The sequence below is a fragment of the Scleropages formosus genome, chromosome 25 (genome assembly GCF_900964775.1).
Source record: "Scleropages formosus chromosome 25, fSclFor1.1, whole genome shotgun sequence".
Lineage (NCBI taxonomy): Eukaryota > Metazoa > Chordata > Actinopteri > Osteoglossiformes > Osteoglossidae > Scleropages > Scleropages formosus.
In genome coordinates this window covers 13,152,237-13,163,829 of record NC_041830.1, presented here as the reverse complement: position 1 = coordinate 13,163,829, position 11,593 = coordinate 13,152,237, and the positions used below count along the sequence as shown (strand labels likewise).

The window sequence follows — 11,593 nt, the reverse complement described above, 5'->3', positions numbered from 1 at the left end:
CCGATCGGGATAATGGCGCAAAATGTCGGCCGTACAGCTGTGCTTGCTGCTTTTGAAAGAAATGTTATCTGTGCCGTCGCATTGTATGCCACATGCGTCTGGCGTGAGTGGAGCTGGTTATTATAAACCCCTCAGCTGTAAGGCATTGCTTGCGCTGGAAAGGCAAAAAGAAGGCCTGTCTCTGTCGCCGCCCCCCCCAACCCATCCTTCCTCCCAGGAGCACAGGGGGCTTTTTTGATTTCAGACAGCCTATGAGGAATCGCCTCTGTGCATTTATCCTCCGACAGCGCAATTAACCACACAATCGACCCTCTATCTATTGGGGTTGGGGGAGCTGGAGGTGGGGGTTCTGGTGTCAGAGCAGGAACCCCTATGACCAAGACTGGTTTCCATGGCACCATGACTGGCAGTGCAGCCTGATGGGGGGCATACAACCCCTTTCTTCCAAATATAATGAGACCCCCCTCCTCCCTCTGTAGATTTCAGGTCATTGTCAATTGCACAAGTGGCCTTCACAGAGGGGCCAAGTACAAAATAGGTAGGGATGTGTTCCAGCCGAAAGTGTTGTGGTGCAAACCTTGTGATGAAACTCTTGTGGAGCCCATCGGTTTGTCCCACACAACATCCTCCGTCAGATGGACTTTTGGGGTGTGCCTACAGCCGCCCTCCTGCCCCACCTCATTGCACCCTTTCCTGCACTGCCCCGTCCCTCATTCTGCATGAGGTCTCTGATCCGCTAGCTTTCGGCTGGTTCTCTTTGCAGCACCCTGGTGGCAAACGTCCATTGGAGACAGTCACGCGAGTAAGTCTTTCACTTTGGTTGAAAATTATTAGTATTATTATTATTATTGCTGTTATTATTATCATCGTGTTGTTGTAATTGTGTTGCTTGACTTAGACCCAAACACAGTAGCTCACGATTATGCCCTTTTATGAAACTTGATGCTGTTACTGGAGTGATTATGGATTCACAGATATGAATAAAATTGCAAAATGGCATTATATCATTTTTGCATGTCTTTCCAAATCACTTCCTTCAAACAGCCTGTCAACGTGCAGTGCCACTTCATAAATGTTAGACAGAAATGGGATGTGAATCTGGCACATTGATATTGAAGTCTGCTGTGTAATGCTATGTTGACTGCATGGGGCGCATCCCCCAGGTGTTATTTTGGTCTCGTTCATTGCTCGACTGAGCCGGAGCATGGAGCCAGAACCATCCACATAACTGCACAGCAAAATTATATTTGTAGAGCCTCTGATCAGGAAAGGCTAATCTGCATTTAAAAAGCTGAAGTGACGAATTTGTTCTTCATTTATGCGTTTCAGTAATTTCCTGCTGCTGTGGTGTCAGCATGTGTATTAAATGGGCACCTTTTTTAGGAGGTGTTTGCATTTATTCACTCCTGTGGCACAAACTCTTAGCTCTGATGGGTTGTTTCCGTAGGCTGAAACTAGAAACTAGAGACTCTAGATTACTAACTGAAGTTAGGTAAGATTTTTTATTGATGACGTCTGCAATTTCTTGCTTGTTGAACAGATGAACCAAAGAAGTTCAATACGTAAGGTTAGTGCCTGACAGAAAATTAACCAATCAGATATGGTTCTTTTGAGGGGGGTGTGGCTGTGGCTCCATTGGAGACCTTGATTGGCTCTGAAGAAACATATGGATGGTGGTCTTTCCAGTAGGGGGCGATATAATTTTATATTTTAAATGGGACTCTTGTATTAAAAAGCTTGGTATAGGATAAATACACACACACACAGGAGACACACCCAGGATGGGATGCCAGTCCGTCGCAAGGCACCCCAAGCAGGACTCGAACCCCAGACCAATAAAATAACACAGGTATCTGTTCACTTGAAAACATTTTTGAAATTTAATCAAAGTAAGATAGTCTTGGTTTGTTTTTTCCAGTTGTTAAAAAATGGACCCTATGGCTCTCGAGGTCTCCAGTATGTCCTCCAACCAATCAGCTGAGAGCTGTGGAAGGGAATCCACTGTGGAGAACATGACCTTTGGGGCATATTACATTCTGGTCTTCTTCATGGCCTTGTATGGGAACAGTCTGGCCCTGTGGGTGTTCTCTTGCCATAGAGGGACATCCACCCCAACCAACGTGTTCCTGATGCACCTGGCTGTCGCCGACCTTTCCTATGCGGTCATCGTACCACTGAGAGCCACTTATCACCTTGCTGGGGGCCATTGGCCATTCGGGGAGCTGCCCTGCCGGCTGGCCGGCTTCCTCTTCTACGTCAACATGTACGCCAGCCTCTACTTCCTGGCCTGTGTTGCTGGCGACCGCTATCTTGCTGTGGTGCATGCTGTGAGGTCGATCAAGGTGCGGAGGGCCCGGTATGCCCACTTTGTCAGCTTTGCACTGTGGGCACTGGTCATCATTTCCATGGTGCCCTTACTGGCTAGCCGACAGACTGCTGAGGTGGACGGGGCCACCGTGTGCTTGCAGCTATACCGGGAGAAGGCCTCCCATAGGGCCCTTGTCTCTCTGGCTGTGGCTTTCACTCCACCTTTTCTGGCCACACTCTCTTGCTACCTGCTCATTGTTGACAGCCTGCGGCGGGGCTCACGGCTGGAACCGGCTCTCAGGCTGCGTGCCCTGCGGACAGTCAGCCTGGTTCTCCTAATCTATGTTCTCTGCTTCCTGCCCTACCATGCCAGTCGCACTGTCTACATCCTGGGCTACAGCCATCCAAGTGCCTCCTGCCTTGCTAGGAGGAGACTGATGCTGGGCAATCGCTTCACTTCCTCCCTCACATGCCTGAATGGAGCCCTGGATCCACTGGTGTACCTTCTAGGGGCAGAGAAGTTCCGGGGCAGCTTGCGAAGGATCTTCTGTGGGGATGGGAAAAGGCCTTCACTTGCTGTAACTGGGGAGCTAAAGGGGACCAATGACATTTCACTGAGTGCCAAGTCTGAGCTCTGAAACGGGCCAAAGAGTGCTTCCTGAACCTCAAGTCTAAACTTTGCAAAGGGAGCAAAGATCAAACACCAAGACTGAGCTCTGAAGGAAATCAGTGTGAGCTTGCTGAAACCCAAGTCTATGCTGTAATGGAGATCCATGACTCACGTTTGAAACATTACAGTATTATCTTCACAAATGTCAAAGTTATACTAATGGTGCAGGATACCCACCTGAGATACCTCTTTTTTTTATAACATTGACAGATGAAAATATTTTCCTCTTAGAATAAAAACAACTTGTTAGCTCTCTTTTAAACTTTTTTTTTAATCAAAGAAGCTGTGAGTTGTTGACATGTCTTTCCTTTATTTTAAAACACTAACCTTTATTAATGGAAGAGCTAGATAACCATAGCTGAGACATTTTGACACATGATTTGATAAAATGTACTCTTGTCTCACAATCCTGTGAAACGTAGCTTATAGATATGTATGGTTTTCAGTATATCTTTTCAAATGAATATATCTGCCTACTATTAAGCAACTTTTCTAAAGATCAGGGGTGGAGCGTTTCCTATAGCTGCACATATTTCTTTTGAGCAACTGTTTAAAATGTACTGCAGTTCTTTTTATGTCTGCTAGATGTATATGTAAAAATTAATGCACAATACATGCTACAAAGGCAAATAAAATTCATGGTAGGTTTAAATGTTCATGCACTGTAACTTTAAGATCATGCCTAGAGAAACCTTTATGCAGCTATTTCTGTAATGTAAGGCAAATGTTCATATGTATCTCAAAAAAAAAAAAAATACAAGAAAGTTGATTAGGAATCGTCAATATTTGGATAAAGTTTTATGGAGCTACTCATGTGATGAACATTGGTGCATATGGTGGAAAGTAATTAACTGTACTTAAGAATCACGCATCGGCAGCTATGTCTCTTTCTCATAATGTAACGCACACATTGTATTTTCTATGAGATGTGCGTCACTTTGGAGAAAAGCATCTGCTAAATGAATATATGTACATGTAAAATGCAATTGCATGTATTCTTTGCAGATATGTGAACATGTGTTATGTTCACCATGCAAGCTAGAGCAGAGTGGTTTGTACTCGTCTTTCCTGTTGGGCTTTAACTGTGATTATTTCAACCTAGATAAATAAGATTGCAATCACAGAAAATGGTTCTGTAAATATATTTTGCATTTAAATAAAATTCTAATGTTCACACAGCAGGATGTCTCTCTTTCTTCAAAGAGGCATTGAATGATGTCTGTCTGAAGAGCCTGAAACAGGAAGAAGGAAGAGGGGAAGGTAAGCATGACACTTGACATTCATTGTTGAAAATATGTAAAAAAATTAAAAAAAGAAAAACAAAAATAACCAAAGTACGATTGACTAAAACTAGGGTTTAAGGATTTCATTTCAAATTCTCAAAGAATAACAGGTCTAAGATTTAACTTCTTTAACTGAAATGGGTGAAATAAGACAGAACAAAGTGAAAGTTAGGAAGCCGTGGTGAAGCTGAAGAGACTGGTGCTCAGAAGATATGGCGTCCAGGTGCTCTGTCCTGGAAGAGGAGCTCTCTTGTCCTGTGTGCTGTGACATCTACAAGGATCCTGTTGTCCTGGAGTGTAGTCACAGCTTTTGTAAAGACTGTCTGGAGAAGAGCTGGCAGGAGAAGGTATACCAGGAATGTCCAGTGTGTAGAAGAATTTCTTTTGCGATGCATCCTCCTTTGAACCTGGCTCTGAGGAACACATGTGAGGCCTTCTTACAGCAGAGAAGTCAAGGAGCTGCAGGTAAAGATCAGCAGGCTGAAGAACTCTGCAATCTTCACGGCGAGAAACTCAAACTCTTTTGCTTTGATGACAAAGCTCCAGTCTGTGTGATCTGCCAAACCTCAGAAACACACGAAAACCATCAAGTACGCCCAGCAAAGGAAGCAACTAGAAAAAACAAGGTTAGTCATCTTGCTACTGTTTTACAAGAAAAGTACTTTAGTACTCACATTTACATTTATATTCATTACATTTACGTTGTTAAAACAAGAAAGATGACTTTGAACTGTGCATATGTTTTAAAAAAGTTAAATCCTGTAGAACTGTCCTGTCTAACAGTTATGCTCTCTGGTGACTTAAATATTTGCTCAAGATCATTGTGTAAAACATAGGCTACTTACAACTAATTTCAGCATCATAATTTAAAATGAACTATTTCATTCTTCTAGGAGGAAATTGAGACGATGCTAAAAACATTGCAGCGGAAGTTGAAAGTCTTTACGAGAGTAAAGGAAACATGGGAAGAAATAGCAGAACACATCAAGGTGCAGTTTACCGTGTTCACTGTGGAAATACATGCTAGAGTGATGGACATGGACCTGATGACACTGAATGGTTTTCACTGCAGAACCAACAACAGAACACAGAGAGACAGATCAAGGAGCAGTTTGAGAAACTTCACCAGTTCCTCAAGGATGAAGAGGCAGCCAGGATAGCTGAACTGAGGGAGGAAGAGGAGCACAAGAGTGACATGATGAAGGAGAAGATTGAGAGGATGACGCAAGAGATTTCATCCCTTTCAGGGACCATCAAAGCCATAGAACAAGAGCTGGGAGCTGAAGATATCTCATTCCTGAAGGTAATAACAGAAATCAGGGTCAACATTCATTTAATTTAATTTACATCGCTCACTAATAAACTACTTTTATTACATTGTGTTCCTTTTATTACGTCCATGGAAACAATTCATTAGAGACCTTAATGTAATTGCTCTAAAGTTATATTATTATCATACGGTTGGTTTTAGATAAAGTATAATATAATTTTTTTTAATTTTAGAATTACAAGAACACAGTGAGAAGGTATGTGATGCTTCAGTTCTTCTGTCGTAGTGTTACGTCAGATAACTAAATTAATAACCATGCAGATAATCTAACGTTGATTCACCTGATCATATATGTTAATAAATGTGAAGGAAACATTTACCTGATTGCTGAATTTCATTTCAGAGCCCAGTGCACACTGAGAGTGAAGGATCCAGAGGAGGTTCCAGGAGCCTTGATTAATGTAGCCAAACACCTGGGCAACCTGAAGTACAGAGTGTGGGAGAAGATGCTGGACGTTGTTCAGTACAGTGAGTCCTGGGGGCGGGAATCATGGCGGGGGGCAGAAACACACTCCCACAGGGGGGAAATTCTCATCCCCCTGATAAGATCATGAAGAAGTTTGAATCCCTGCTACAGTTGTACTACACTTTATCAGTTTGTTTTGTATTTATTTCATAAGTCCAATTGACAATCTGCACATTACAGCAGATTTAATCCATTTAAAAGATGCAAATGAGCATTTTAATAAATAAAAACATATATATACATTTTATGTTTAAACTGTACTTTGAAGCTGTTACCATTGTCTGTTGTTCAGAGCATTTAAAAATTCTTGTTTGAATAAAAATTAATGAATACCTGAGTAATTTTTGACTTTTTACTTACTTTTAAATTAAAATTTAAGACAAATTAAAACCCTTTTCGCTGTGCTGATAAGTACTGATGTCTCCGTCTCATTTTCCCTCCAGCTTCTGTTATTCTGGACCCCAATACAGCAAATCAGCACCTAATACTGTATGAAGATCTGACCAGTGTGAGATACAGTAACAATAATCAACAGGGTCCTGAGAACCCAGAGAGGTTTGATCCATCTGCTTATGTTCTGGGCTCTGAGGGATTCAGCTCAGGGAAACACAGATGGGATGTAGAAGTCGGGGAGGTGGATAACTTGTGTTTAGGTATAGCGAGAAAGTCAATAAAAAGGAAAGGCATCGTTCCCCTGAATCCAGGACAAGGAGTGTGGTGTGTGTGGTTTTGTGCGGGGAAATACACGGCACTGACCTCACATCCCACCCGACTCACGTTAAGGAGGAAACCGCAGAAGATCAGGGTGCAGCTGGACTGGGACAGGGGGGAAGTGTCATTCTCTGACCCCAGTGACAACACTTCTCTCTACACTTTTAAACACAGATTTACTGAGAAGGTTTTTCCTCTCTTCTTTACTCATAGTAGTTCTATTGCCCTACAAATCTGCCAGGTGAAAGTATCCATTACAGTGAAATAGTGTCCCAAGGAATCATCTTTAATGACATGACAATTAAATCCCTGTAAACATAACCCAAATATCTATATTCACTTGTAAATCTGTTAAATCCATGTGTGGCTCTCACTAAAATGTAATTTATAATTGAATGCAAATATTTGAAGTATGGGTTACTGGGGCACCAAATACAACAATGGGTAGAGCTGCTACCTTGAGAGCCAAAGATTGCTGGATCACTTCCCACCTCCGGTGTTGTATGTTTTAGAAAGGTACTTACCCTGAATTACTCCAGTAAAATTACCCAGCTCTATAAGTAAAAAACTGTCAGCTTGAAGAAAAATGCCAGTGAAATACATGAAGTTTAAAAATCTGTTACAATGCTTGTTGAAAATAAAACGTTCACTGTTTCAAGAAGTGGTACATTCAAGTGTATCAAATGTCTTCTGCGTGGTTAATATTTATTTAGTTACTGTACTGACAAATATATGACCTAGAGGATAGGACAAAGTTCAAGCAGAACAATGTCATTTAACTATGCAAATATTGCACTTGCACTTAGTTCCCACCTATGGCTGCAAGTGAAACTAAAACTGTGAGATATGAGAAGTCATTACAGACAGACTGTACCTGTGGAGGAATGGCGTCCGGGAGATCTGTCCTGGAAGAGGAGCTCTCCTGTCCCGTGTGCTGTGACATCTACAGGGATCCTGTTGTCCTCCTCAAGTGTAGCCACAGCTTCTGTAAAGACTGTCTGGAGAAGAGCTGGGAGGAGAAGAGCTCTCGGGAATGTCCAGTGTGTAGGCGAACTTCTACAGATGATCCTCCTCTGAACTTGGCTCTGAACAACATGTCTGAGATCTTCTCACAGGAAAGAAGTCAGGGAGCTGCAGCAGGGACTGACGTTCTCTGCCATCTGCACAACGAGAAACTCAAACTCTTCTGTTTGGACGACCAGGTTCCTGTGTGTCTTGTGTGTCAAACGTCAGAAACACACAAAAACCACAAACTGCAACCGGTCCAAGACATTGCAGATGAGTACAAGGTTTGAGTTGATTAATCTTTTCCCTATAAAGCTATGTATTTTAATATTAGCATTACTTTTCTGTAAATATATTTTGGTCCAAGGTTACATGAGTTTGGACAACGAAGGGATAGGTTTTTCTCCGTTTTTGAACATGTCATCACAAATAAGATTTTTGCCTCTATTTTGGGGGATGTTTTCCATTTAGAAACTGTGTGCATGTATCATATTCATTTCATCATTTCCCTTCAGTGTTTGCCAGTCATCGCTGTTACGTACGTTTGGTTCAGTTTTTTTCCTGCTTTCACTTTCATTTTCTCACTATTGAAACTGCTCTATACATACAATACAGTGCTATTGTACATTGTCACAACACTCTGAATTTCCTACTTGTTGAAATGTATCAGTTCAGGTTAATTTTGTGCCAGTTTACCCAGCTGCAGAAATTATCGTGTAAGAAAAAAAATAGAATAAGCTCTTATATGTAGTTCACCGCACTATTTCCAGATTTCCAAATTTTAATAATAATTCATTCATGTTTTTTGAAGTCATATAAGAAACACACACACACATTTTCAGAACCGCTTGTCCCATACAGGGTCACGGGGAACCAGAGCCTACCCGGTAACACAGGGCATAAGGCCGGAGGGGGAGGGGACATACCCAGGACGGGACGCCAGTCCGTCGCAAGGCACCCCTAGCGGGACTCGAACCCCAGACCCACCGGAGAGCAGGACTGCAGTCCAACCCACTGTGCCACTGCACCCCTATATATAAGAAACATATTTTGTCTTTTACATGCATGTAAAAAATGCTGTCTGGTCACCCAGAAAAGATTTGTCTTAGGTTCTATTATTCTAGACATGACGGATTTATTAAATCTATGTTTCAGAAAGAACTCAAGGATGCATTAAACCTGCTGCAGGGGAAGCTGGAAATGTTTACCGAAGCAAAGCAGATCTGTGAAGAAATAGCAGATCACATCAAGGTATTCTGAACAATAATTTCTTAAATCATGTTTTACCACGCAATAAATGAGCATACTGTGAAAACTGTTCTGCGTTTCAGATACAAGAGGATCACACAGAGAGCCAGATAGAAGCGCAGTTAGAGAAAGTTCACCAGTTTCTCAAGCATGTTGAAGAATCCAGGATAACTGTCCTGAGGGAGGAAGAGAAGGAGATTCATATGATGATTTTTGGGAAACCATCACAAAAAAGCAGAGCCACAGGAGAGGAGTTCAGGTGTCAAGATGCTTCTTTCGAACAGGTGATTAATGCAGGAACTTCAGGGTCAAATTTGATAAAGTCAGACTTTATGACATAGAGACAAACACTTCTTGTTTCCTTAAAACCAGCACACAGACAATCGCTTAAAGAAGGAGTTTGAGCAACTTCACCAGTTCCTCAAGGATGAAGAGGCAGCCAGGATAGCTGAACTGAGGGAGGAAGAGGAGCACAAGAGTGACATGATGAAGGAGAAGATTGAGAAGATGACACAAGAGATTTCATCCCTTTCAGAGACCATCAGAGCCGTAGAACGGGAGCTGGGAGCTGAAGACGTCTCGTTCCTGCAGGTCATTAATCATCTTGTGTTTGTGTCAAATTGTCTTCATATTATTCAGCTATTCAGTGTTTTATGTTTTTCTTATTTCTGAAGGTAAACCCATAATAACTGTATTTTACTCCTTTTCAGAACTACAAGGACATTAAAGAAAGATATTTAAAGTATTTCTTTACCGCTAGTCTGAAATAGGTCCCTTAGTACATATTTCACATGTAACCATGATTTCAGATTTATGGTGTGTGTGTCAATGTGTGTGTGTGTGGTGTCAGGTGAAGCCACTAGTTGAGTTATGAATAAGTGAACAATAAAAGAACTGCTTTGAAAAACAATGCATTTCACAATTAAGATAATTATTGTAATGAAGTCAAAAAGACAGGAAACTCAGAAGTGACCGTTGAACATCACTGCAGATCCCAAGTGAGAGTGAAGGATCCAGAGGAGGTTCCAGGAGCCCTGATTAATGTGGCCAAACACCTGGGCAACCTGAAGTACAGAGTGTGGGAGAAGATGCTGGACGTTGTTCAGTACAGTGAGTCCTGGGTGCAGATTTGTCAGTGACTCCATGTCTGACAGTGTCCTTCTGTACAGGTCACTACTAATGTCTCTGCGTCTCTTTCCCTTCAGCTCCTGTGATTCTGGACCCCAATACAGCACATCCAAACCTCAGGCTATCTGAGGATCTGACCAGTGTGAGATGCAGTTATCGGAAACAGCTTCCTCTTAACCCAGAGAGGTTTGACCCATGCAGATGTGTTCTGGGCTCTGAAGGATTCAGCTCAGGGAAACACAGCTGGGATGTACAAGTCGGGGGTGTCTACCACTGGTTTCTGGGTGTGGTTAAAGAATCCGTAAACAGGAGAGGAAATGCCCATTGGAACCCTCAAGGTGAGCTGTGGTGTATCGGACTGTCTGATACCAGCTACACAGCGCTGACCTCACCTCCCACCCGTCTCAAAGTGGTGAAGAAACCCCAGAAGATCAGGGTACAGTTGGACTGGGACGGGGGCCAACTGTCGTTCTCTGACCCCAGTCATAACACTCCTCTCTACACTTTTAAACAGAGATTTAAGGAGAAGGTTTTTCCCATCTTCTTTCCCGGTAGTGTTTCTATACCACTGAAAGTTTGCCCAGTAAATGATTGCACATGACAGTGATGTAAAACAATGTATTCTGTCACGTCTCCCGCAGCCGGCACATCGGCGACACCTGCCGTTTCCTAATAGGAACGGCAATAAAGAGGGAAGCCGAAGAAGCCCAGCTGCGGAACCTTGTTTTTTTTTTATCTCCTTTGTTTCCCCTCGAACCGTGCCGCTGTGAACCTATTCCGACATCGACCTTTGCCTGTGTATTCCCGACCACGTTCTTTGCTTAGCCCGCTGTACTACGTTTACTGATCGCCTGTTCCACGCCTGTCCCTCGACTTTGCTTTTGGATTCTGATTTGGCTTTATTAAACATCGGTGTACGACAACTCTGCGCTTGAGTCAGTCCTTGCTAAGCGCAACCATGACAGTATATTCTCACTGATATTATTATTACCACTTCACTTTAAACATTTTGTTTAGCAACCGTTTTCAAACTCAGTTAAATATTTCTTTGCGCATGTAGAAATGTTGGTAATCCCATGTTTCCTTCTTACTCATTAAGAATTCTAAATACTGTCTTTACACTGTGTGTCCACACAGCTCGAACAAGTTTACCTGTAATAAACTTTTATTATGATGCACATGTTTGCTTTCTTGCTGAAAATCAGTGTTATTTCCATCATCACATTTGTACCAGTGGAGTTTCCCTGGTGGGTGAGGAGGCGAGACTCCCTCTACAGTTCAGTGTGAAAGAGAAAGATTCAAAACACAGAGACACACACCTCACACAAACCATTAGTTTAGTGTGTGTATTGCACAGAAGGAGTATGAGTGATGCACGAATTTTAAATGACATTTTGCAGAGGTTTGGAAAAGTATTTGTTTGTGCAAAGGTTGCAGCATTATAA

The 11,593-nt window shown here is 42.3% G+C and overlaps 3 protein-coding genes across 3 annotated transcripts; all 3 read left to right on the top strand.

Moving 5' to 3' along the window:
• The first annotated feature begins 1,928 nt into the window (after window positions 1-1,928).
• LOC108921638 (uracil nucleotide/cysteinyl leukotriene receptor-like) lies at window positions 1,929-2,945 on the top strand. Its single transcript, XM_018731184.2, has one exon. The coding sequence runs from the start codon at window positions 1,929-1,931 to the stop codon at window positions 2,943-2,945; it is 1,017 nt and encodes a 338-aa protein (XP_018586700.2).
• Window positions 2,946-4,409: 1,464 nt separating this feature from the next.
• On the top strand, window positions 4,410-7,353 carry LOC108921466 (zinc-binding protein A33-like). The gene is made up of 6 exons (XM_029249403.1): window positions 4,410-4,886; window positions 5,154-5,249; window positions 5,333-5,563; window positions 5,764-5,786; window positions 5,934-6,058; window positions 6,500-7,353. The coding sequence occupies exons 1-6, from the start codon at window positions 4,473-4,475 to the stop codon at window positions 7,033-7,035; spliced, it is 1,425 nt and encodes a 474-aa protein (XP_029105236.1). The 5' UTR covers window positions 4,410-4,472; the 3' UTR covers window positions 7,036-7,353.
• Window positions 7,348-11,058, top strand: LOC108921639 (nuclear factor 7, brain-like). The gene is made up of 7 exons (XM_018731185.2): window positions 7,348-8,056; window positions 8,928-9,023; window positions 9,104-9,304; window positions 9,393-9,611; window positions 9,731-9,762; window positions 10,012-10,130; window positions 10,226-11,058. The coding sequence occupies exons 1-7, from the start codon at window positions 7,583-7,585 to the stop codon at window positions 10,747-10,749; spliced, it is 1,665 nt and encodes a 554-aa protein (XP_018586701.2). The 5' UTR covers window positions 7,348-7,582; the 3' UTR covers window positions 10,750-11,058.
• The last annotated feature ends 535 nt before the right edge of the window (window positions 11,059-11,593 follow it).